This window comes from Pleuronectes platessa, chromosome 4, assembly GCF_947347685.1.
Source record: "Pleuronectes platessa chromosome 4, fPlePla1.1, whole genome shotgun sequence".
Taxonomy (NCBI): Eukaryota; Metazoa; Chordata; class Actinopteri; order Pleuronectiformes; family Pleuronectidae; genus Pleuronectes; species Pleuronectes platessa.
This window is the reverse complement of record NC_070629.1, coordinates 13,149,658-13,177,333: the sequence shown is the minus strand read 5'-3', so window position 1 is coordinate 13,177,333 and position 27,676 is coordinate 13,149,658. Positions and strand designations below refer to the sequence as shown.

The following is a 27,676-nucleotide window of genomic DNA, read 5'->3' as shown; positions in this document are numbered from 1 at the left end:
CTTTTCCTAAAGAATAAAAACTTATCAGCAAACTTATGTGTTGTACAACTTTTAAAGCTTTGTGAGTCTCAATGTTAAAATGTTCTTTCAATGCATTTGAAAACATGCAGTGATTCAGATGTATCTGCAGGTTAGTCCACAGGATAAAAGAGAGAGAGAGAGAGAGAGAGAGAGGGAAACAAGCTGCAACGACTTCCCTTGTTCTTCCAGGGCTGCTTGCAAAATCAGGCCTCCAATCCTGTTCCTCAATCAACAAAGGGGCCAGAGGAGTGAGTGAGAGAGAGAGAGAGAGAGAGAGAGAGAGAGAGAGAGAGAGAGAGCGAGAGAGAGAGAGAGAGAGCGAGAGAGAGAGAGAGAGAGAGAGAGAGAGAGAGAGAGAGAGAGAAAAAAAACTGTGCAACAGGCTTGTCCTGGGTGTACAGGGGCGTGTTGCCTCACTCTCTGTCATGCCTATAGTTGTGCCATAATAGGCCATGCTTATCCCAGGTGTTATTGAGCTCTATCTTTCCCAGCGTATTGTTTCACGACATGCAGACATGCAATTTACATGGCAGTGTATAATTAGGACTTTCTCACTGGCCTGTCATTTTCACACAGACAGAGGCAGTGTGGTCTCTGTGGCGCTCGACTTGACAGCACTAGAGATATTGGGCTGTTCTCACCACATGATCCATTTTTATCTGAATTTAAATGTACTTAAAACATAATTAGGGACACACATCATTTGTGCATATTCTCATATGTTGACTTCAACATTTTAACATTGTCAGGTAGTCCATAAAGGGGCCACAATTTACACAGAAGGGGCAATAAAGAACCTTTTCCTCTGGTCAAAAAACCCACAAACACCCACTTACATCTGGCTTTTGTCTGCAATAGGGATTGATTCAATCGGGATTCACTCCAGGTTCAAATTACTCTGCATTAGACAAATGTTTTTTACCAGCTCTGCGTCCGTTGAGCAGTGAGGGAAACAAGACACCTGGGTGAATGCATTCATTTGGCAAGACAGCGACAAGAGAGTCTCAGTTGATGCGTTTGTGACGTCGAACAGACGCACCAGTTCATCCTCTTATTTTAGGGGGTTGAAAAAATTGCATGTACACACAAATGTTGGTGTAAAAGCTGTAAGGTTCGTTAAGCTTTAGAAATGCCAAACAACTTTGAATACATTTTTAGAAAATTATTCCCTGTTGGTGTTTAAAAAAAATCTCATATTAATAAGTTTATTTTAGTTTAAAAAAAGACTACTGACATGACAGGGAAACTTCAGAGGGCCAATCGGAGTTCAACTGGGGCCAGTGGCCCCCTCGTCCTACTCATTGAACCGCCCCTGGATTCAATTATATTTGACATAAATAAATGTTCATAAATTAATAAAATATTTATTAATATTATTAGTATCGTTCTTATTATTACTGTTATAATTGTTGTTGTTGCTATTGTTGTTGTAAATAATCTTCATAATCACTATAGTCAAACGATAATAATAAAGAGATGTAGTGCGGGGGTTTGAGGGTTAAGACTGGGGCTGGTCTCCACGCTGGTGAATGAAGTGTCGGTTTTCAGCTCTAACTCCTCCCCTGGTCGGACGGGCTGCGCTTTTTCTTCCACTTGAACAACCAAGTAGTTTTTCAGGGCGCATTCCCCGGCAGCGATGTGGAGGGAGAGGAAGACCACGTTCAGCTGAAACATTTCACACTTACATATCGCATCGGCTTTTGTTCCTCAGTTCGTTTCTTCTTTTATCCAGTTCACGAGCTCGTTGCAGGAAAAAACAACTTGTGGGAAGAAAACACGCGCGAGAGAAGTGAAGACGACTGAGCTGCAGCCCGTGGCCGTTTTTCCCCCCGTCCTCTCTCTGTTTTCTACTCGAGCCATTGTTTGGATATGAGGAGATGACATCGGACGTGTTTCTTCTTCCTTTAGCAGTCGCTTGGACTTGAGTTGTATTTCTTGAGGTCACTTGGATCTGGAAGGGGAGAGAGAAAGTACCCCCCCCCCCCCCCCCTCCATTCCTGAGCAGCAGCAGCAGCAGCAGCAGCAGCAACAAACACGGGGGCCACAAGTTGTCCACAAGCTGCGGAGGAGGAGGCGAAACTTTGCCAAGTTTGCGCTGCGCATCCGGCCACCGACGCCATAATTATCCATCGATATTTTTCCCATCCGCGCGCGTGTCGCAACTTTAAACTGTGGATTATTGTTGTCGCGAGGCTCGCCATGGACCACGGCGCCGCGTTCAGGGGATGAGAAGGGAGTTTCGAAACATGAACAGCGCCTTGTAGTTTTGGTGCGACTCGCTCCGGTGGCGCGTTTGGACTACGCTCGTCCGAGACGCTATATACATATAATAGAAGTGAATAGGTGCCGAGCCTTGCTGTTTCCCCCTGTGTGATCCTTCATCCACTGCTGTGCCAACATGCCACAGCTGAACGGAGGCGGCGGGGACGACCTGGGGGCCAACGACGAGATGATCTCGTTTAAAGACGAAGGGGAGCAGGAGGAGAAGATCTCCGAGAATGTGTCCGCGGAGAGGGACCTGGATGATGTGAAGTCCTCCCTAGTGAACGAGTCGGAAAACAACAGCAGCTCGTCAGACTCGGAGGTAAGAAGACCCTCGTGCAACAGCATGCACACATGTTCCCCAGCCCGTCCAATGCAAAGGGGTGTGATTTTTAATGCTGCTGCAAAGTTTCAATATAGTTTTTCTTCCCCATGCGCGTGTGTGTGTGTTTTCTCCATATCAGCAAGCAGAGAGGCGCCCCCAAACCAGAGTGGACTCAGACAGTTATGAGAAAACAAGAGACTACTTCAGTGAAGGTAAAAACTAATAAAAACACCCTCGGTACTTTCTGCGCCGGAGCTGGTGATTGTGCCACTTTCAGTGCCTGCATTAACCATGACTCTCCTTATTTTCTTTATACCCCTGTAGCACTGAGGAGGCAGCAAGATGGAGGCTTTTTTAAGAGTCCTCACTATCCTGGCTACCCGTTCCTCATGATCCCAGACCTCTCCAACCCCTACCTATCCAACGGCGCGCTGTCCCCCAGTGCCAGAACAGTAAGTGTGGCTATGGATGTTTCTTTATACTCTTTACATTGCACTCAGCGCGACGGGAGGAAGAAAAAAAAGTTTGGCCGTGCGTAAAAGTTCCTTGCACACTGACACACCGCCATATTCCCTCCGAGTGGCCTCTCAAGGAGTACTAACTACTTCTTTGTTCTCTTTTTGAGGGGGGATATAAATTTCTCTGTGCCACCCAGCCCTCCACCCAGGGCCTGCATTTGACAACTTCTCATTCGGCTCAAAGTTCACACACATCAGTCATTCTAAAGGGATTAATGGCAATTTCTCAGTGAAAACACCCTGCGCTGCTCTCACTGGATCTCATAATTACAGTCCTTATTGTGACCTCGCCTTGCTAAAGCTCATTTTATCTCATGTGCTGACAGATATTTTGCTGGTGTTTTTGTGAGATGTCCATTAGAGGGGCAAGGTATTATTTTCAAGTTTCCCACTGTGATCCCTTTCCTAAAGTAGGTGTATTCCTTTAGTTCGCAGCTTGGCGTATTTTTAGACTGTGCACAATTTTTTTTTAAACAAGACGTTCATATCCTGCAGTAACATCAATGTAATACCTCGCTTTGACTCATATGGGAGGCATTTCACCACAGTATTAAGGCTGACAGTCCCATGTTAGTGTTGTTGATGCACAACTTGGTGCATGACCCCAGTTGTTCATTTGGTTGTGAAAGGCCTCAAACCATTCACATGCATGTTTGTTTTTTTTTGCTGCTGCCGCTGTGCAGTATGTTCTTTCCAGAGAAAAGTGTTTTCTAGTTATAAATATCACGTTTGACATGGCTTACAGCTAGTGAAGAGCTGGGAGTGACCATAATTTCACACCAGTTAGCACTGATGGAAAACATCCACAATGAAGTCGCACAAAAACTTTCATTGTGATAAAATCCCATTCTATGGTCAAAGAACATGTCAGAGGAAGTGACGACGGAGAAGAAGAAAAAAAACACAACGCATTTTTTAACAATTCAACCCAACACTGCTTGGGAGCGTAGCCCATTCAGTACAGTTTAAATGGGACTGTGCAAACTTCCTTATAATAATCCCTGCTGGAGAGCAGAGTTCCTCCGAGCTTGTCCATCCCCCAATGCTTGCCCCCCCCACACACCAAAAAAACAAACAAAAAAAGTACTTTCGTTAAGGCCTGGGAGGCATCTGACTGAAAAGACCACCCCCTCCTATTTTGTCTGTCTCCTTTTCAGTGTTCCAGGCCCACTCCCCTCTCCTCCCTGTATCTTCCATTCAATTAGAAAGGCGTTAGTTGACCATTGTTATTCTGAGCAGCCGTGATGGCTTCATTGGAGGTCTCCATTGGAGCTCATTAACTAAATGGCCACTCTGCTCACACTAGGGGATAAATACCCCCCGTGTGCACGGTCTACCTCCATGCTTCTGAGTACTTATTTTTTTGGAATAATATATTTCCCCCTCATTATATTTACTATGTTTTTATTTCTGAAGACTTTTGTTGACATAATAAGGAAAAACCCTAATATATAAACTATTAATTGATGAACTAAATAAAGCTACTAACAAACCAATCTAATAGTCTCATATATGGTTTGTCTGGTAATTGAGTGGATTTTTTATCGGTCTATTACCTTGTCTCTGCTTTGTTTTGACTTGTATCGGTCCTATGGAACCCTCTGTTTACCTTGTGTTTCTTGTCCAGCAAAACAAAAGCTGCAAATCAAAACGGCTGTTCTGGTTCCTCGTGACAAAGTAGCAAATAATTGGAGAGGATTTAAAATTTGAAGGTATAATCCTCCATGTTATGGAAGAAGAAATGAGGTCAATGGGACAGAGTGAGCTGGCTGTGTCAATCATCGCCGTGGCAGAAAACAAGCAGGCAGACAATGGCTGGCATACTTAGCAGATGTCTGAAGGTCCCTACATTGCCCTGTGCTCGCGGCTTAGTGTGAATGCAGTGCATTTGATCGATGGGAGGATTGTTTCAGTGCCTGTTAAGGCTCAAAGTCAGGGGTTGGTTTGTTTACACCTGTGGATGAAGTTGAATACAGTCGGATATACTGGATGATATTTACAAGTGGCTTGCCCCCACGTCAGGCCAATGACTTAGTGTCACTAATGAGCTCGGCAGTTGATCATGCAGTATTGTTCTCTGGGATATATGCTGATGGGCTTGTGAGATAAAACTTGCCCACAGGGTGAACTAATTAGTGTTGCCACCTCTCTTGGTCTTTAAATAAGATTTATTTGTCTTTGAAAGACTTGCTGTGACTGACAGATTTGCTTTATCACTGGTGTGGATTGAGGTTGTACACATGCTGCACAAGACAGTATATTCCAAATGACACATTTTTTGCAGATTAAATAGAAATTTAAATTTAGGACTCAAATAAGATATTACTGAAAGTTATGCAAAATTAAATCGTCAAGATGCAAGTTAATTTGACACAGCCTACACTCCACCTTATTTTCTTTTTCTAGATATAAATAATTATAAACTTTGCTGATGTTACGAGATGCCGTCTTTCTTCAGTTTCTAACATGCTAGTTTTTATTATTCTAAATTTCGCGTGGAGAGAAGGGATTTCTGCAACTCCTTCTAGTGGCAGGTGACTGCATAACATCTCGGGCGCCATCGTGAGCTAGTTTTCTACGTAAATGAAATTTAAATTATAACTTAAACTGTCCAGTATGAGTAAAGATTTGACAAATTAGTGAGCGAAGGAACAGTCAATCATTCTGCAAACAAAACGTGTGCATCCCTACATGACGCACATTCAAATAATGTCTCCCAATCCCATTATGCAATGCTAGTCGACAGAGATAGATGTATCGATACTTTATTGATCCCGTGGGAAGTTTAGGAATCAATCAATCAAGGCTTTTATTTCCACACGTAGAAACTCAGTTTCATACTGTAGCTGTGAGGCCATTTTAGACCCAAATATTATTTGGTAATTGTAGATAGAACAGTGTGTGCTTTGTGTGCATTTTTACATTTCCTGCATGTATCTATTTACAACTCCCCCTTCTGGCCTGAAAACGTAGCACTGTTGCGTAATGATAAAGCTATGAAGAGCAGTATAATGCTTACATACATAGCAGTATTTAAAAGAACACCCTGTTAAATAACAGATACAAGATGTTGCACAAGAGTCACCGTGCAGCAAATTTCACTCCGCAATGTGCTACATGAAGGATTTGAGGCCTGAACTTTTAAATTTGGATGTGGCAACCCTATCATGAGCAATGAGAGACAGGCCTACATGGGATCAGCTCAGAGTTCCCCTGGGGGCCAAGCATAACTGATTTAAAGCCTGCTCGGAGCTGACATTCCGCTGTAATCCACCGAGAGCTGAGGAGGAGGTTTTATGTTTGCAGAGATGTTCCACCAGACTTCTGCCTGCCATGGTCTGCGGAGCCAAAAGAGTTTTTTTCCCCCTACGAAGTCAACTCGACGAATGCAGCTCATTGTTTGTCGACTCATTGATGTGATTATCGCCACATTGTCCCCGTAGCGACCGACCAGTGCCAGATTTAACTACGCTTGACGCCATCTCTTGTCAGCTTCTCCCGCACTCTGAGATAATTCCGCTAGTACATCATCATCGTCACTAAAGAGTGAAATGCCTCTTGTGTGTGAGAGGTGGCGAGTGAGTGAGAGCGAGGTGAGCCACTCAAATATATCTTCATCAAATCCTGCAGTGGGACACTCCATGTACCGGGCAGGAGTGTTGAATAGAAAATAGTTGGAGATTGAAATATGAATGGAGAGCTTGTATTAGTCTGAACATGTCAGGGGCTACATTTGCATGCCTCTCCGGCTTCTTTTTTTCTTCTTCCCTTCCCATTCTCTCTGCTGCTTTTGGTGCTTAAAAATGTGCAGACAAAGAAAAGTCAACACAGACATTGTCCCGCTGAATAAAAGGGCCTCTCCCTGCATAAGCAAAGCCTGTTTGTGTTGAGGTGTCTTTTCATCAGGTGGCTCACTTGGAATTTTACTCACCTTGCTGCGTGTGTGTGTGTGTGCACACATGCATCCATGCGTGCTGCACGTTTGTGTGTGTGTAAAGTCTGTGGGGGTGGGGGGGCATTCAGGTGAGGCTATGTGGATACTCTTGCAACAGAGGGAACAGTGTGCCGGACTGGGCTCACTTTCAGACAACCCTCAGTGTTGTAGCCCTGAATGTTGGCGGACAAATATTTTTGCAACCAAGCGCTGTGTCAACAGAGCCAACATTTTTGACAGGGTTTATAGTTTTTAAAAGATTTTTTTCTTCATAGTTAAACACATCAACATCATTGCAGCGGCCCTGTTCAATTAGGAACAGATCGCCAGCGACCGCAGAAATGCCATCGCTTGCTAAGCGCTCTTGCCGGGAGTGAATTATTTTGATAATGAATTCTTTGCTTGTGCTTGAGAACATTGAATTGAAAATGGCAAAACAAATGTTTGGAAATATTAAATAAATGCAGTTTTATTTGTGAGAAATGAGAAGAAGCTTTGGATATAATTTGACATTTCAAAAATTTGGTATTTTGACCCTTATTATTACCCTTACATTTTATTACGCATTTAAACAACCGTATATCTCAGCAACATTTTTAGCACACAGGGGTTATCAAGGTCACGTGCAATTAGTGTAACACAAACCAAAGTAGAGGGTTGAGGTAATTTTATTGCCATAACATGTTTCTAATGTTCCACTTTACACATAAATCACTGGTGACGCAACCAACGAGCCACTTAAACTCGGCAGCTTTAGCAGCTTCTTGCAGAATCTTTCCTGTGGAGTTTTACAAGCAGTTTGCATTTTGTGCTCATGCTCACTTCATAACAGCACTCTTGTAGAACTATGTGAAATGGTGTCAGTCCTGGTCTGTATCCTACCCTGTTTGGTCTCGGCGGAAAGTGTGAGCTGGCGTCAATTCCTCCTGCTACCCCATAGCCCGCTCGCTACCTAAACCCACCCGCCCACCCTTCCGCCTGACATTAGAAATTCTGTTTATAGCGCTCTCTGGCTCTCGAGCGTGGGGCCCGTCAGGAGCATCTCAGCACCCTTTGAGGAATGGATAACCAACATCTCCCCTCTCCAGCCGCAGACTCCCCATGTTCAGTGACATCAATGAATCCCTTTGATGTGCCAAGATGAATATGTGTGCAAATGTGTTTTTATCAATTTATGTGTTTTTCTCATTTGCTATGTTTGGCCAGAGCTGCTGCATAGTTTGGTACGTTGCTTCTCTTCGTGAAAATGTTTGGTGCAAACTTGTGTCTGAGTTGAGAGACAGTTGGCCAGAGGTGAACACGTCTATCACATCCGAGCTCACACCAGGATTTCCACTTTTCTTACAGCGGTTTAAGTGTTTAAAGATGTCGACTGTGTCTGTTCAATATATGAACAAACAAACTCCTGTTGCAGACTTGGATGTCAGAGCAAAGCTTCTACCTATTTGCAGAGGAAACTGCAGGTCATGTCCTAACACATTCAGTGGTGCAGGGTTAAGCTGGTACGAGACTCAACAGCCGAGGAGTTGAGGTTGAAGGGAATTCAAACCTCACCGTCTTCATTCGGATAAAAAATTATCAGAAAAAGTGACACAAAAGCTTTGACACATGTTGCATGATGGAGGCAGAAGTGTATATCATGTGTCATGTGATCGATGTCTGTTTAGTGGCATTAATATGGAGTGTGGGGGGAGGGATCCTAGATTTGCCTTTCTCCCAGGTGACTGCAGTCCTGAATTTATCCCTTAAAAACAAACATGAGATCTTTGTCATTTAATAAGCTGAATATATATTGATTTATTCTCTGGTAGTCAAACAAAATTACTGAGTTTAATTTTTAAATTTTTTTCTCAGGGGTAGGAAGAGAACTAGAAATTTGCAATCAAGTAGAGGTACTCTTTATTAAACTATATTTTTACTCAAGTAGAATCGAAATTACTTTTAACTCTGATACATTTTTTAAAGTAAGTCAATCTACTCCATGCGGCACATTTTCTTTGTAAAAAAAAGTTGAGGATTGAATTGTCATATGCTGATAATAATGATCATTTATAGCAATATTAAATTACATAAATCAAATAGCTGCAACATATTAATAAACTAGCGTCAAACGACAAACACAAACAAAGTCTGAGAGTAGAGGTAAAGTTACATCTGTCACTCTGAGTCCAATGCACTGCAAAGACATCCTCAACATACTAAATGCAAAATATAATAAGAGACTATAGATAAAGATTATAAATACAGATTTAAAAAATACACTATCAAGTTAAAGGACACGTCCCCCTTTGCCACTGTAATAAGAGTAAATGTGATTTGTTAAGTTGCGGGAAGAAATTTTGCTTAAAAAATACTAAAACAATTGTTATTCAAATAAGTACCAGATACATTTTCTGTTGATCAACACATCAGTTAACTGATTTCAGATCTAGAAGACAGAATTTAGACATTGTGGATGAACCGATAATGAACATAGCTCTTACTTTCAGCCGCACACTGTATAATAATTGTAAGTGATGAAACTGCAGGGGGAATGACAGTAAACTGTGCTGTGTGGACTGTCCCATAAACGTGCATGTGGGCCTTTTTCATACCTATAACCACTACTGTTTAGCTCACATAAAGAAATGTTTTCCCTGCATAATTGTGCCTTAAATGCTTCGCTCCATGCTAATAAAACGTGATTATACAGCAGGAAGAAAAAGAAAAATCTCTAAACAGGGTTTCATCAGTCTGGTATTCCAAGCAGCTGTTTTCAGTTTAAGCTCTGCAGGCAGCAGGAGAGGGAGAGCGAGCAGGCAGGAGGAGAGATTGTTGATGCGATGTGGTGGTGGGAGCATAAACTGGGGCAGATACGGGTCCTGCGATTCCTCTGCCTGTTATCCCGAGGTGGGCCGGCTTCCAGACCTTGAGGCAGTCGCAGCCCAATCAGCAAACAGCAGGAGTCCATCAGATCATGCACGTAGCATCAGTACTATAAGATTTGTATCAGGATTCGCTTCAGTTCACGTACGGGGCATAAAACTCTCCCTCCCGGCAGAGATGTTAAAGGCCATGTCATACAGTATGTGTGTAGTATCAGTGAGGTTGTAGTGGTCATACTAAATTAAGAAGTGGATGGATATCCGTCGAGGATGAGCTTAGTTGACAGCGAGAAGTGCAGCTGTTTCTTCTTGTTGAAGTTATAAATCAGTCTGGCTGCTTCGCTCCGGGTCTGTAACCGAGCAGCAGGTTGGGTCTGCTGGCGTGGCTCAAGTCCCCCGGCGGATAAATGTCACTTCAACATGTTGCACTTGCAATCACGTGTGGCCCACTGCACAGAGGCATTCACCAGTTCATTCGACTGGGTTAGTTTTTATCTCCCTAGAGGATTATGACATTATAGCATTGTGCTTAAGTTGTAGCGTGGATCTGTCTTTGACTCCATGACATAAAAAAATGAAACGTACACATTCTATAAACTTACAGCTGTAACTGCTGAGAGTGACCTGCCATCTGCAATCCGATTTTTTACCTCCGGCTCGAGTGGATCGTATGATTGGCTACAACAATCTTAAAGAGGGCCACAGGAAAGTTTCCATGTTGGAAACAGTACAAGCCTCACTTGTGGGATACATTTACTAAGATTCTCTTCCATCCATGTATTTTAGGGGTTGAAGTTGAATTTTGCATAGACAGTACATAATCATTAGTTTTACCAGCAGTTTTGAAGGTAGAACCAGTAAAACAGATTTTATCGTAGTTATTTTAGCTGCCATTGTCAGCGTAAATGTATTCTCTAAACAGAAATGTGTTTATTTGTACATTTTCATGACCTATTTAATTTAATTTATATTGTTTTGGCTGGGCCGGCCACAGACGTCCATGAGTGACAGTTTCTGATCATGTTACACCATTGGGGGGCCAGATGAGTTTTCCCATTGGCCTTTGCTCTTTAAAAATGACTTGGCCAAACAGTTTCTATTATTGGACACCTTAATAAACCAAATCTAGAGACGTTTCGAGCAAACCTGAGCCACTTTCCATAGAAGGCAATGTCCAGGCACACCTCTTTCTACGTCTACTCTCCTCACAGAGTGGCAGAGAGGCGGAGCAGCACTTTTTTATCCAGACGGAGGCCGTTCACAAAAGATGCCTTAACACATGCACTGCAACCCTGAACTTTTCTACATATTACCCTGAGGAGCTGTTTGTGTGAACGCAAAATGTCAGAATCAGCCAGAACGGACATTCAATGAAATTGATCCCGCCAGCTCCCAAGCGAAGAGTCCTTGGAGTGTGTCCAATAGAATCATGTGCACACAGATGAAGGTCTGATATAACGCAATGATGTCATGCATATGTTAATTTGGAATACTGCGGGTTCCACAAGATCTCAGCTATGTCCACAATTTTGCACATAAATCATACACGGCCCAGACCTTGTATTGTTGAGTTATAGTGTGATACAGCTATTTTGCTATAGGAAGAGGTTAATACATATATACGAACAATTTCCCCATGAGATGAGGCCACATATTGATAACAAGTTAACCACTGGGTGCCCCTTGCTTCCCCTAGTTACCCTCATAAACCAATTGTACTTGTTAAGAAGTCACAATGTTCTGCAGAGCATCAAATTCGATTAAAGCCCAGCAAAGGCACAAGTCATCTAAAATGTGTAGCCTCCTTATCTCCGGCCAGACTTGTGGATCCTGTTAGAATAAACAGCAGAAGCAGCAGAAACTTCTGATGGGCTGATATTTTAACATCGGGCTTGGCCTCAGGACGCATCACTCCTTCCTGACCTTATCTACTCAATTTAAAATGATGAGCTAATGTTCTTGATTAGTTATGAGTAATGGCTGTGGTTAGGGGCCTTGTGCTCCTCAGACATAAGACACTCTTTAGCGATAGCACCATTTCCCCCTTGTGACTGCCTCAGATGATCAGCATGATTGGGTTTCTTTGTTCTGAGATTTTTGGGCTTCGATCATGTACTCAGGTTGATCTTTTGCGTCCTATCTTTTTGGGGATTGTGGATGATGAAGAGCGAGGCGGGTCACGTAGTAGGCGACGGCGATGGAGGGAGCCGGGTTGGATGGCAGCTCCGGGCCTCCGCTGACATAATCCCTACAAATGTGACTGACTTATTTGCTTCAAATTTAGAGTAGCTACATTAGAAAAAAAGATCTAATCAGCCCTATATGACATGGAGTAGGCCAAGGAGCCCTTTTGTTTGATTTGTACATGGGATGGAGGGGCTGGCTATTGGAAATCCCTGAAGCAGGCTTTAGGGGCAGGTCTGATTCTCGTGTGAATTGGGGAGGCTCTATAGCTCTCGGCTGACTTGACTGGGGCTGTATGGGTGTGTTGGCAGGGGGAGCGCCGGTCATGAATAGGGTCTTTGACTACCTCAGACTTGCCCTGAAAGGCAGGACAAAGACCCTAGGGCAACGGCTTAGAGCCTCACAGCTGAGCTACAGAATGCTTGGCCCAGTCTTCCTCCCTCCTTGCCTGATTTAAATACTACAGTGGCTTTCAGCATTCTGGCGACGGAGGCCCGCATTCACCGAAGCACATTTACCATCAACTTTTCTCTCTGTTTGTGTTTACAGTGTGCTAATGCCGGTGCTTGTTTACGTAACCCATTGTATGGACTCCATCAGCGGCGCTGCTGAAAATGCATCAGTGACTCCTAAAACTGCCTGAAGATTACCTTCATGTTGCTCGTATTAAGCAGAATTTATTTTGCTCCACGCTAACTGCTGGCATATGTGTTTGTCGCTGCTAAACACAACTCCTCTCTCATTATGGAGCATTCTTGTTTATCTCTATTCAAGATGGCGATATTGCCCAATAAACAAGATGTAACCCGGTGCACAAGTTTAACTGCTCGATTGTTTTTGACAGATTGGTGCGAAAGTCTTCGGCTTTCGAGATTTGCAGGGGCAGAATAAAAAGCCATAAATCTTTTCTGCAGAGTTAATGGGGTTATTTGAGTCCTGTCCAGACACTCTCTCCCCACAGAGTGTCTAGTTTCAGATGTCACTCAGAGCTTTGTTTGCCTCCCAGGGTGAAGGGTTAGAGGTTAAGGTTCAGGGCCAGTTGGCTGAGTGGCCACAAAAGCCCAGGCTTCCCCTCAGCACATCCGATCTCTTCTTCCACACCAACGTGCGGTCTCAATGAAGGGATCAGTTTGCAACATTTGTCTCCTCTTATTATAACCTCAAATTAATTTTCACTAACACGTGTGTGATTGTTGAGGTTTGGTTCACAGTTTCAAAAGGAGCTTAGATTCCGGGCTTTTAAACTGTAATTGTGTCTCAGTGGTAACTTGTGTAATTAAGCAGTGACATTTTTCGATTTGTTTAATTGCTTTTGTTGTGCAGCTACTGTGTCATGCTATGACAAAGGAAAACAACTTTTAATTCATATGGTTTGTAGGATTCAAGATTTTTTGCTTGAAACATTCATCTTATCTTCCTCTGTCGACGTCATTCACATTTCTAACAACAAAAAAAGACTTCTCCTTTTCTTTGTTCGAAACTTTGTGAGCCCATAGCCTCACCCTTGTCAGCCCCCACCCACAATCTCAACTTTTCTCCCTCCCACCCCCCGCCCCAAACATATCCTGCAGCCAGGTTTATTATGCCGTTTCACGCAGACCAAAATTGCAGCTGCATGGAGAACAATCTGGAGCACATTAGCTCAGGCGCTGTGATTTATAAATTGTTTCTCAGGCCATAAATCCCTGCTGTAATTGTGCACAAGCACCCCTCTCTCTCTCTTTCCCTCTCCGTTTTCTCTCTCCGTGCGTTTCTCCCTCTCTCTTGAGTAGCTTACAGTTCTTGGGTTAACACTTAATTGTTTGCAGAAGCGGCAGTTTGTGTTGAGGAGAGGTTTGTTGCATTGTGGCTCACTTTTTTGGGGGACTCCCCGAAAACAGAACTTAATGAAAGATAAACTTTCCTGCTCGTTTTTTTTTCTTCTTTTCGCTTATCCCGAAACCTTCTGTGTCAGGTGGTGCGAGATGAATGTCCAAAACGGGGACGTGAGCATTCGTCTTCAGCTGCATGTTGCTTTGGTTCGTGCTCTGCATTCCTGAATCCTGTGTAATTGTAAGGGGCCTCTCCTAAACTCTGTCCCTGGGAATCTGATATTTACAGCAGCCCCTGATCGTAATCACCTTGCCGTTCTCATTATATTGTATTGAAACTGAGAGATAGCAGCAGCTGTACGTATTGTATTAAATAGCATGTCCAGCCTTGAGCTCTCTGTGGGTCTGGTTAATGTAGTGAAGACATTTTCTGACTCGGAAAACTGGAACAGCCGATATTAATCAACGCGAGTTCGTCAGTAACGAGTAATTCCTGTCATGACAACAGATGAGAAAATCTGACAGTCTCAAGTGTTTGCCTCATGTTTCAACTCCATTACTTTTGCTTCGCTTTCAAGAAACTTGATGTTCCTTGAAGAGGAAGGACCCAGCCTCATGCTCCGAAGGCTTTTCCTCCAAACCATGAAAACCTATACCTTCTTTACTAGAAAATGTATTCTATGCAAAGCTCCAGATGCGTAAGACGAGCCCTCGGATGTGAGCGTGAATTGAATTTATGGCCGAACCCCATCACTAGATGGGGATGATATAGCACTCGATACAGCTATGAGCAGCATGATGAAAATGAAGCCTCTGGATTACAGGGGGAATGACTTTTGCAAATGTTTCAGGTATAAAAGCGAATGATCTGGCCACGTTCCAGACCTCCCTGCAGTCTGCTGACAATGCACATAACTAATCCTCGGGAATGTCATGGTAGTAACTTGTGCACTGTGTCGCACTTCGTAGGGGTTTAAAACTACCTATAAAAAATATTGTCTTATTCAGCTAGATCCAAGCATTGAGATTAATTTCTGCTTCACCATGTTTTGTTATCTGATTTTGCCAGCTAGACGATTAGTGTCTACCGGTTAATTCAACCGATTTTTTTTACTAAATTTAACATATTTAACGGTTTTATCAGTGTTATTTTGGTCATGTCCCTAAATGCTTCTAAAAGCATTAATACATGATAGGGTTTTTTCATTTCTAACAGTCGGTGTCTGTGTCCATGTGTACGACGGGACCGGGCATACCTGTGGCTGGCGAGTGTGTCTGTGTGTGTTTGAGTAGGACAGAGCCGGAGAGGGGAGGCGGGCGGCAGGGGTGAGGCGAGGAGGAGACGCAGAGAGGGTGAAGTGAGCGGGGTTAGCAGTGGGGTGATAGGGATGTCAGGTAGTAAAAACTGAGATGAGGCAGAGCCCAGAAGTCTGTGGGGCCTGGAGATTTGCGCCTGCACTCGGGAGAGCAAACACAGGAGGCATCTGCAGGCAGCTGTGTGTACGTGTGTGTGTGAGAGAACAGGGGGGGAGGGGCTGCCGCCGCTGCTCAGGACAGGGGGGTGGGGGTGTGGAGCTGGGTGGTGGTGAGGAGAGAGCAAGGAGGTGGGGGTGGAGTGAACACAATCAGCCCTCTGTTTTCATAAGACTTGTGGTATGTGAGAGCAGAAACAAATGTGTTTAATTTAGGTCCTTTTTTTCCTCCCTCTTGCCTTCTCCACCATACACCCACTTATGCCCACCTCTGTTCTCAAAACTGACTTTTTCCCTTCGAGATACCTCAGTGCCTCTCCACCCCCGTCAGCTGCACTCGGGAAGAAGTTTTTAAAGAAAGAGCCAAGAAAAGCAGAAAAAAATAAATAAGGGGGAAACAATCACCCACTGTGCCCTGTCAGGAAAAAAAAAGACAAACTCGTAGCAAATGTATTCAAAGTTACTCTCGGAGAGTGGGGGTAAATATTTATCTGGAAAAAGAAGAAGAGAAGTATTATTTTTATGTCTTCGCAGAGACTTGATTGCTGTGCTGTGGTATTTGCCCTGTTCAGTGTGTGCTGGACTTATTATTGCCTCCTAAATGCCTTGGCAGCAAACTCCGTATTATATTGGTCACCCATGCTGTCTCCACACAATTTGTGTTTGGTCATAAATGAACAATTCAGGTCTCACTTTGGTGTCATTGGCGTAGACTTGGACGCGCAAAGCACACAAATGCATGCACACACACATTTGATTTCTAAGTTGAGCCTTACTGTAAACATCCAGCCAGCCTCTGCTAACCACCTCGAGTTCTGGAGTTAATTATACAGACGTTTACGGCTGTGAATGTCAATGAAACGGGGCTACTCCCCAAACAATAAAAACAGTAGTGTTCCTGTGCGACTTGACAAACAATGCCACGGGACATGGAAGAGGAGGACGTCTTTTGACATTCGAGGTGTAGCCCGTCCTGACACCAGATCACACTGACACTGAGCGGAGCACCTTCCGCGACAATTGGAAGCAGATCTCCCAGGTACGGGAAACCACATAACTGACTTCACATAATTGACTTGAATAGGCTACACACTCTCCTCTCTTGTCTTTATGAGATGGCCTTGCTCTCACCAGATGCATACTTATTTTCCTGTGTTTCTAATTATACAGTGAGTTTTATATGACCTGCTGTTGTGCCGTGTAACAGAATTACTCACTTATTCCTAAATTCAGCCTCAGTTTAAGGACTTTCCTGGAACTGCTCTCCGATTAACAGTACCTGAAAATCCTTGAACCAGGCCAGCAACAATGGCGGCTTCGTTGAAAAACTTACACAAGCTCTATGATAACACTCCACAGGCAGGAAGCAATAACTTAGAATCTTGTCTTGCAAAAAGTGAGAAAAAAGAAGAATAAACCCTGAAACAAATAATTGCTTGAGTTGCAAAAAAAAAATACAAACTCCTGCTGAAGTCGGAGCTCCCTCACTCACAGGGATAGAATGTAAAAGAAGCTTTTAAAGAGGGGGGGGGGGGGGGTACCTTGGCCCTGTTCTCTGTTAATGCTGTTTTATTACTGAAACAGCAGTAAATTCACTCCCTGGACTTTTCAAATAAACCCAGCCTGGCCTTGTGCAGAATATGTATGAGGCACTCGACTGCTCTGTGAGAATTTCTGTGTTGAATCTGGGAAGTCTTTTGTTCAAAATGTGGACTACAATTTATATGCAGCATAGTAACGCTGGGAGAATAATATTGTGTTAATTTTGAAAAAAAAAAAATCACCAGACCTACAATAGATTCTACAGTGCGTCCTCTAAAGCCCTAGAAGGGACCACTAGAAACTAAACATGTGCTTCATATAGACGTAGATGATGCTTCGGGCCAAGTGTGGAACCATCTTGGAAAAACCTTGCCGCTGTGTTGTCGGGACCTCCCTCACGCTGCCTCCCCTCTCCTGCTCTTCTCTCTCCCTCTTTGCACTAATAGTTCTTTTGTGTACAAGAGCATGTTAAGAGGCCAATGAGCCTGGCCTTAATAGGGCCGCGTTGCCATAGAAACCCCTGCACTCTGTATGTCTGACCTTTGACCCAGTTTTTTTTTACTGGCTGTGAAAAAGGGAGCAGGATGACCAACCAGGTCACAATAGACGCCCGGCGAATTGAGGGAGTAACCCTGTCATAGTCACTTAACTTCATTCCTCTATGGGCTAATGGACACTTCAAATGTGGTAGCCATTAGCAGAACGCTATTTCCACCGTAGCACCACCGGCTTGTCAGGGTTAATATCATGTAAACCAAGAGAATGGGGCGAGGATCTGAAAATGGGATAACAGTGGTTCTTATTGCTATTTAATGGGTGTCTGACTAAGTACTGCTGATCTACAGAAAATGATCCATGGTCAGAAAAAACAATAACACTGCTCAGCACCACAACGTTTTTATGTCTTGGTCTTTATAGATAGTTTAATTAATAACTTCCTCCGTGACTAATCTGCTTACTTCATATTGAACCGGATAATAGGACACGGTCCCCATTCAGCGGCCCAGTAGTGCATCGCGGGTCTGACCAGCTGAGCCGCTTGTCGTTTCCCCATCAATTACACAGCAATTAGCACAATGACTGCCGAGGTTTGCTTGAGAATTGTCAGCGCAATTGCTGCTAATGTTGGCAAACAATGAGCCTTACTGCAAACCCTAAGTCGAGGCGGGAGCTACTTATCACGCAGCCTTTGTCCTGGAAAGCTTTTAATTGTGTTTCATGCATAGATCAGGTTGAGGTGTCAATGGCCCCGCATGAGCAGCAGATATCAGCAGAGAAAACCATGGAGGGACTGTTGTGTCGGGGCCTGACTGGGCTATTGTATGGGGCTGTTGTTCATATGGGCAGGGGACAGTAATTAACACCTCGGCCAAACAGCAAGCTGTGTGGCCCATTTGTTTTCTGTTGGGGGGTAAAAGAAAACAATGGGGAGGGGTTCTCCACACAGTAGGTGATTGACATTATCTGCTGGAGCGATCCGCCGAGGCATTCCTGCTGCTCCGCCATTCACCACAAGTTGGGAGAAGCCATTTCACAAGCGTCAGGCCTCGTCTGAGCTGCCACTTTATACAGAGGCGCTCTTTTATTTGTTTGCTCTTGATTGATTGAGTTAATCCAATTCAGCACACACGTCTAGACACATATCTGTTTTAGCTAGTACTAATTATTAGGCTTTTCCCAAAGTCAGTCTATGTTTTTAAATGTATTTCTATTTAACAAATATAACAAAAGTCTTATATATTTCTATTATTTTGTGGATTTACTGGGATTATCACTTCAGCTCTGAAGGCTGCAGATACAAGCTTGAAAAGTTTGGGATTTTTCTCTGTCCTTTTGGCAGCGCGGCTGACTTAGTTTGACAGCAAATGTCCAGACATCTGTCTCTGCTCCATGCTCTGATGTTGGCCTGCAGTATGGCACCACACACTTCAGAGATGACAAAGACTCTTGGCTGGGTTTTCCTCCGCTCTGTGAGAGCGATGTAACAATTAGAACCCAGCTCTGGCAGGCCACATGCCCCAGAGCATATGTTGTATTCTCTCTGTACGAAAAACCAAAGGGCTCCAGTGCAGCTTCTTTGGAAAAGTTCAGTGGCATCGCTGCCACCTTTGTCGCATCTGGGTCCCTGTAAAAGTAGCACATTCTACTGATGTCTATTCTGAGTGTTGGAGGCAGCAGGGAAGCCTGGAAGACAATTAGAGAGCCACAGAAATGGATCAGCTAAACTTCACTTTAGCTGCACTTTTCTTTCAGTTCTCTGTCCGAGTCTATTTACCACAGCTCCCATGCTAAAACAGGCATTGCCAAGAGTCCCGGCCATATGTGTGTATTTTTTTTCTACTGAGATAAGGGCATTTGTAAAGCATTACTAAATGTCTTGCAGTTGAATTGATTTTAGTTTTATGTTTCAATCTTTAACAGTATTTAAATCCAGCCGTTATTAATCCTGTAGCTCTGTTCTAACTTTTCTCTCACACTTCCCTCTTTCTTGTCACCCTAACACTGAGAAAGTTTTCGCTGTGCAGCACGGCCTGCAATTCCTCGCCTTTTGTTTCCTGAAACAACTCGTAGACCCCCCCTCCCTCCCTCCCTGTCTCATGTGTTAGTGAGCGGTGCGCTCGCTGCTTCTGGTCTGGACTGAAGCTAATGTGACAGTGTGCGGCTGGCATTACCTGGCTGGATGTTTCAGGGAGTGTGTGAACCGTTGCTCCACAGGGCACACTGGCAATTAAAAGAAAAGTAGACGCTCAGGAAAAAAAAGTGCCTGGGGGCATGTTCCTCAGTCCTGGCAGAAGCTGTCAAATAAGGGATGGATTGGGTGGGAGAGCAGGGGTGGGCACGGCTGGGCTCGACCAAACGCTCACAATAGCACTTGTTTCGTTTGTGGAAGGACTCATGATTGACATAGATTAGACAGAGAAAACTGCATTGTTTTGGATTTTCTCTCTGGAGAGCAGCATTCATTAGGCACCCTGCACACAGCGGAGTAAAGTTTCAATAGGGAGCTAGCAGCCTCTAAAAGCAACTGCCTCCTGACAGTTGTATGGACTTGGGCCCATTAGTTGGAACCTACGATTCAGCCTTGAGCAGTATAGTGAAAATGAAGAGGGCTGATGTCAACTCTAAGAATTCCCCCCTTTTTCGAAGGAAAAAAAGGGTCCCCTTCCCCCTGCCTCAGAGCGCTGTTGGACCCCAGCTGTCAGGAAACAATACCCTCTGCCTGCTCCGACAAACTCATTCCTGAAAATGTTTTTTTTTCTCCCTCCTCTCCCTTTTCCTCCCGCCTGCCATAATGTCTTTTCCATTTTTAACCCACAGCCATCCAAGCTTCCTTCCTCCTTACAAATCCTGAGTGATGAATGAACTTTAAAAAAATCAAATCCTGAATGCATGACTCCACCGGTTTACTTGTCTGTCATCGTTTATCACTATTTAAGCTATAGTGACTTTTGTAAAGTGGACAAAGCTTTGCACACGTCCTTTAAGAGGGTTTGTCACTAATATGTGTGTAAGATACCATTTCTTGTCTTTCCATTCGTCAGATGTTTGCTTTGGGTGGACGCCAAACTGTTTGTGCACAGGAATTTATAAGCGCAATGCTATGTAAATGACAGGGATGGTAAACACTGCAAAATGAATGTATTGGCGCCGGGTGAGATTGTGCAACCACCTCAGATACTCAGAATTCACTGCTCGTGACAAACTTTCATGCCCGAAAGGCAACATGAATAATAAACCGTGATACTTTTATTTGTCTAGAATAAACAGAGTTGAATGAGCAAAGCATTACCTACAATAGGAAACCCATTTAATTAATTTGAAATTGTACCAGGGAGAAAAATCCACATGCATGACAAGCTGCTGCATCCGGTATTTAAAGTGATTCATAAACCAGATGGTTGAGCCGTGCTTTCGGAGCTCCGGCCTCATGCTATCTTCATCGAAGGAGAATGAAAAAAAAAGAGAGAGGAAGAAAAAAAAAAGTTCAGCTTCTTGTATCGAGCTGTAAATCACAAAAACGTAGCCCCGACGCCATGTCACAGCAGCGGCAAATATGCAGGCAGCAGCAATAATGAGACAAACTGTGGCGGAAATCTTTGTGACAAGTTTGAAAAAAGGAGAGGGAGGGCAAAACACTTTCACAACATCTTACGATAACTTTGATACATGTGTGAAAATACAGTAATAGTGACAGGAGGAGGAACGGTGTTCGGGGGTCAAATGGCCCACCCGATTGAGTCGGACAGACAGGTGTTACCTTCGAGGCCACAGCGTAACCTTTTTCGCGGCTGCTGCGTAGATGGGGCTTCCTTCCAGCTGTCTCTTCCCACCCCCTCAGCGATGGGCGCCCACAGCTGGCCTCCTGTTTTTCCTTGACAAACGGCAATTTCACAGTCTACCAGTCCGATGTGTTCACATCGTTCTCCCTGCTCTCCCCCGTGCCAGAAATGACTGTCTGACTCCAGCAGCAATGTGGCTCTCATACAGGTGTCTGCTGGAGCTCTCTGCGGGTTTGACACCATTCATAGCACTTTTCCACGCTCTATGAAAAGATGCAATCCCTGTGGTCCAGTAATTTTTAAGTTTTAAGGAGTGATTTTCTTCACTTTTGACTCTTTTGGCCGTTGGTTTTAATATCGTCCCTATTTTCCCCCCAGATTTTATTACTGTTCATGTTTTCCCTGCAGTGGGTCTGGTTTTGTTGTTTAACTCTGCTCCTTTCCTCTCACCCGCAGTACCTGCAGATGAAGTGGCCTCTTTTGGATGTTCCCGGATCTGTAGGACTAAAAGACTCCCGCTCCCCAACACCAGGACATTTAGTAAGTGGACATTTTTTGATCAAGCCCCAAACAATGCATAAACTGCAGGTTAAGCAGGATTCTTTGTCGGAGTTAAGCTCAAGTTTCTTGTGTTGTTCTGATTCAGTGCACGCACCAGTCAGATTGTGTGTTGAGGAAGCTGCACAAAGTGGGTTTGGCTAAAGAGAAACATGGCTGGTTGGAGGAGGAAGGAGAAAATTCCCATAATTTCCACATTAAAATTGCACACACCAAATAACTGAACCATGGTGGTCAAAAACTTTATGAATCGGAACACCAGCAAAATCTCACTGTTTAGCTTTCCCTCTTTTTGTGGCACTAATAAAACATTTCCCTCGGGCTACTTGCATCGGGACGTTAATCCAATTATCAAACAAATCATGTCAACTTATTGGGAGGAATCCATTTACTGTAAACCATATCAATTCTGTAATCAAACTATCACCATAATGTGGTTACTCGCAATAGTTCAGTTGTAGTGTGCATGTAAATGTGCTGGTTCCCACCCGTGCACCGCTACAGCACCCGCAGGCCAACTGCTGAACAGGCTGTCTGTCTTTGCCACATTAACTCCACCATAAATCTCTCCAGTGTGAACCTCCCTGCCTGAACTTCACCACGCAGGTGTGAACTAGTCATCACGGTATCTCACTCCAGTCAGACAATGCAGGGCCTCAGCAGACCTGTTTGGTTAGTGGCCGTGCTGAGGGACGTGTGTTTGGGATTCCAAAACATCAGATAACACGACGCATCTATCTCGACATCTCACCGGCTCGATTGCATCGGGGCGTTATTCTTGTTCGGGGAGTCGTGTCAAACGGTGCGTGGAGCAGAAAGTCACGATCACTACACGTCAGTAATAAGAAACGTTGCGGCTCAGCCCCTTGACCTCACATACCCTGGCTAGACGCGCTCGCCGAGCTTGTGGTTGAATCCCTGCATCTGCAGCGATGCACATGACAAAGTCCTCATTCAGCGCAGTCAATAGGATCTTGTTGTGATGGGGACAAAGTTTGCTCATGGGAATCCGGGTTAGACTTAAGTCTCAATGGAAACCAATTAAAGATATTTAATTAGAATAAATGCTGACCTTCCAGTGACTCTGTTGATTTTTCCCGGAGAAGCAGTCAAGTCAATTTTATTTACATAGTGACAATTCATAACAGAAGTTGTCTCAGGACACGAAGGGCGGGTCTAGATTTTACATACAGCGTCTTACCAGATTTAGAAATATATGAATCGACATTCTAAAATAGTGATTATGGTAATAACAAGTGAATTTAAAGGAAATGAAAGCACAGCAGTGACTGAGTTGTCTGCTGGTTTGTTTCGCTTTGCTTTTCATGCTGCCCCTGTGTTTCTTATCTTCGTTTCTTATTTGGCCTTCATCTCTGTGAACGTCACTGAACCAGAAAAATCAATACAGATAGAAACATTGTTGAGGACTGTAGAAAACAGTTTTCTGGTAGAATTGCTACTCACGTTTTCTGAATAATAAGTAGCCTTCACTTTGTGCACATAAATACAGAAACAGCCAAGATTGGAGCAGGTGTTCTTTTGCTTCGTGCAGGTATATTGAAAAATGCTTGTACATGGGAAGTTATATATACTTAAACAGGATCTATGACATCATTAAGAGGCGTCTTCATGTCTTTGATTTTAACACTGTTAAAGTTAATTCTTTAACTTTTAACACGTCATTTATTATAACGATTTTACAGATTTTATCGCAGCTTGATGAGACTCCTTTAATGGGAAGCCTGAGGCACAGAAATATGAGATAACATCATTGTCTTAAAGCTCGTGCTACACTGTCCTTTCAAAGCAGTATAAAATGTGAGGAAGTTCACTGAAAGTGTAGCAGTTCCCATAATGCGAACTAAAAGAAGGAAGTCCCCATGCTTGATCTGCTGACCTGTTAGCAGTGGATCATTTGATGTGTTGTGGGAAAGGATAATACTGGGGTACAGAGGGTAGAGAGTGAAGCACCCCGGCTCTGCCCTTACCCCCCACTCTGGGCCAGGAGCCCACATGCCCCTCTGGTGTGCGGCTGCCGCTGACAGGGAGCCAGGCTGATTATGTGCTCATTACTCCAGCCGAGGAGAGAGAGAGAGAGGGAGATGTGGGAGGGGAGCAGCAGGCTGGCTCCCCAGGCCTCCAGTCTCCCCAGGCCCCTACACTGCACTAATGAGAGCAGGGGGAGCGGATGGGCACACGTGGGGGGCCAGGGATTACTGCCCAGGGCCAAGAGGAGCCGGAGAGAGAGACCTGGGGAGAGGCGGTGAGGAGACACCAGCAGGGACTCCTGAAGCAGACCTGTCCTCCTGCAGTCGTTCAGCGAGCACAGGTTCAATCTGATGTTGTGTTTTAATGACAGACGGACATGATTAAGTATATATCGTCGAGGGACATATTTTATTTGCAAGCTCTTTTTGCATATTGCTCACTGAGAAGGGCAGTCAAATTCATAAATCTCAGACAATGCTGATATTTGATATATTTTGTGAATGGTATCATCTCACATATGTCCGTGGAGATCAATTTAATTATTGTTGCTTAATATAAATAGATTTCTGCTAATTCTGGCAAATATATAACAAGAGGAGACAATGTCAAAACGGAGAGGGGAGCATTCTGTGTGGACGAAGAGTCCAGGGAAGGAATGTCCTGTCACTGTGCAGATTGGCTCCATAAGGCCTGTATGCTAATCGGAGCCTGCTCCGGCCTGAGATCCTCAATTATTCAACAGACAGGTTTGTTTAGCATTCACTTGGTATTGCTTTTGGTAGTAATGCTGCTGGTTGTGGTGTTAGTTGGGTAGGGTGGGAGGACTGGGAAAGAGGTTTGCTATGAATCACACCTCACCTCCCCGTGCAGGCACACACACACACACACATGCATTCACGCACACATGTGTCCAGCACCCCCAAAACCCCCCATATCAGCTCCTGTGTTCAGAGGGCTGCCTTCTAATGAATAATATATCAAAGGTGCTGCAGGGCTTGGTGATGCAGTATGAGGAACTTGTCAGCCCATCAGTAGTGGCCGAGCTCGGCCAGGGAGCAGTGGAGAGTAAAGCAGGAAGCAGAGGTGGTGCGGCTGTCCGAATTATCCGCCTCTCCTCCTCATCTTCACAACGTGCCCGACTCACAGTCATTAACCGTCTGCTGATAATGATGTCTGATCTGCGTGCACTCCCCGATCCCATTCATTTGTCCACAAGGCCTATTCTCCGTGTCATTACCGACTACACTGACTGCTACTGTTGCGCCAGATCCGAAGGAGCTGGGACTCTTTAATGAGGCAGAACTGACCCGAGTGCCCGTTTCTCTCTCACCTATCAGATCACGACGCGCTCAAATATGTGCTGATCTTCACTTGACAGGGACACAAGAATCCCCCCCTTTGTTTCAGCGGTGTCCAGAGTAATAAAGCCAACGAGGGACCTGGTCCTGTCAGCATGTCATAAGTCACTTAGTCACCGAATTGTTTAAGTGAATTGAAGTGACCGGGCCGAGAGCAGCATTCCATGGATGCCTTTTGTTCCCTGCATGTGTCTGTCGCAGTCGTCTGCTCTCATCAGGGCTGCAGGACAGTTTAATTCCAGATATATTAACTGAGAAAGATGCATTTTTCCCACCTTCTCTCAAAGCGATACATACACTTGCTTTCGACCTATATCCGTTCAGTTAGACTTTTGACTGGGAGTCTGGTGAGATTTTCTCGTTTTGCATTAGGCAGCGAACAACCGGGATCCATCATGAAATCAAAGGCTTTGGGAGGACTGAACTGAATACTGATCTGAGGCCTGCAGCCCTGCTGGGCCACTGCAGAGACAAGATCCTCTTCAGAGATGGAATAAGGAGCCAGTGCTTTGATTCCAGCCAAACTCAGAAATGAACAAATCTGGGATTTGAAATTGCAGAGACGCTGTTTATTTGCAGCAGAAAATAATGTTTCAAAAATATTTATTAGCACAGTCGATCCCAGTGAGATTAGTTTGTGTTTGTGTCCATATTCGCTGTGCTGATTTTTTCTCAATTGATTTAATGACCACTGGGGATATCCACAGCAGTAATATGACGCCGCTCCGCTCTGTATTATTCTAACCTAGAATATTCCTGCCACTGACCTTTTGGGAGGCGATGACCAGACGCCGAGCCCACGTTGTCAGTGATGAATGACATAGTTTGCTATGGTTGATTTTAAAGACATACGACACGGTCGGTCCCCTCTCACGTCCGCTTCCTGTTGGCATTGACAAACAAGGCTTGGATTTCTCAGCATGCCAGGCATTCTTTTCACCCTGTCTTTCCTGGAGTTTTGAAAGGCCTCTGAGCCTCCCACCCAGAATCGCCGAGCATAAAGCCACACAAAGCTGCGGGGTTATTCAGTTTGTTCTAAGCTCTCTTCCCCATCGGCTGTTTGCCTAGTAATTCAATTCAGATGTGCAGGATCCAAAAACATGTTTGCTTGAATGAAATCCACCCCTCCACCCACATTGACCAAGGACTGTGCTTTTCTTAGCGCCTTTCCAAGTTGGACAGCCAAATGAGGTACTGCCACCTCGGCCTTTTTAGCATCGAACCCTCTTAAGAGACAGACATCTTTTCTCTGCATCGGCTCAGCAACTTTTAGCCGTGTGTGTTTTTTTTCTTCATTTAAACATTCCTGTTTCTATGTCCAGTGGCTCTAAGACTTGTTCTGTGTGTTTTTGCTCGCTGGCTGTGAGGTATGCGCCACTGCAGACATGTTTGCAACAAGCGCGTCTGTGTATAGAGCATGATTCTGTCTGTCGATGCAGATACCATCTGGTTCCAGGTTGGGCTTTATCCCTCCTATCACGTCGATGTTGTTTATATTTAAAACACGGCTCATGTTCCTTGTGGTTTCCTTATTACACTTTGCTAGTGGGTCATGAAACCAGACGTATGAAGCTGTCATGGGGTGGAGGAATATTACCTCTACACATAAGGCAAGTGAAAGAAGCCATTGATACATTCGTGTTTAGGTTTAAGTCACGATTGAGCCATTAGTCTAGTTTTTCAGTTTTACTAAACCTTATCTTATGCTCTCAGAGCTCCGGGGGAAGTTGATTTATTCAAATTAGTTTGTGAAATTATCCAAATTTGGATTTATTTCATAAAAAAAATATTAAATGTTTGATAAGGCCTTTATTTCTCAGAAACAAACAAGTAGGGTAAAAGTTAGAACAGCTTTTCCCTCCACACTTTGTCGTGCTGTTGAAGTGAAATAGCAGCCCAGAGTTGAAACTAGTGCCTGCAAACTTAGACAAATGTTACAAGCACATGATTGGTGTATTCCATGATATGAATAATGAATGGCCATCATTTCAGATTCTCACAGAACTGCTTCCCAAAATGTGTTGGCACCCAGGTCTAGAGGTCTCGAACAGCGCTCACAATATAGGGAAAAAGCCGGCGTATTGTACATGAAGTGGAACAACAAAGCACAACTTAAATATACATGACATGTGGGACCTGGGATTTCAGTTCTATCTCTGCCACGAAGCTTTATCAAAGCCTTTTTCAGTGTGGTGTGAAACCACCGTTATGTGACCTCATATGATCTAAAGGCCAATTTATACATTCGTATTAAAGAGGCAGGTATTCTACAAAGTAGCCTCACTTGCACCTCTGTAAGCTACATCCATATTAAACTCTGCAGCAGTGATAATCCCCGTCCATTGAACAAACCTGAAATCACATGACCATGTTGGTTGCTTAAGAAAGCAGAAAATACTAAGAACGATAAAAAATAAACAATGGTGAAAAGTAAGATAAGGGATTCATTCTCTTCGATCGAATGCATTACTGTTTGCAGTCATCTCATCCATACTACAACACAGCCGAGTTTTGGGACCTGTAGTGTTTCCAAACTTTTTCTGCGCTCAGAAAAATTG

At 44.1% G+C, this 27,676-nt stretch overlaps 1 protein-coding gene across 2 annotated transcripts in view; it reads left to right on the top strand.

Moving 5' to 3' along the window:
* Positions 1-1,596: 1,596 nt before the first annotated feature.
* The window catches only part of tcf7l1b (transcription factor 7 like 1b), a 33,050-nt gene continuing 6,970 nt past the window's right edge, over positions 1,597-27,676 (top strand). For both annotated transcript variants that reach the window (XM_053420283.1, XM_053420282.1), the window contains exons 1-4: positions 1,597-2,605; positions 2,748-2,820; positions 2,933-3,060; positions 21,670-21,753. In XM_053420283.1, the coding sequence (XP_053276258.1) occupies positions 2,420-2,605; positions 2,748-2,820; positions 2,933-3,060; positions 21,670-21,753 (471 nt within the window). In that variant the 5' untranslated portion in view covers positions 1,597-2,419. The remainder of the gene's footprint in view (positions 2,606-2,747; positions 2,821-2,932; positions 3,061-21,669; positions 21,754-27,676) is intronic.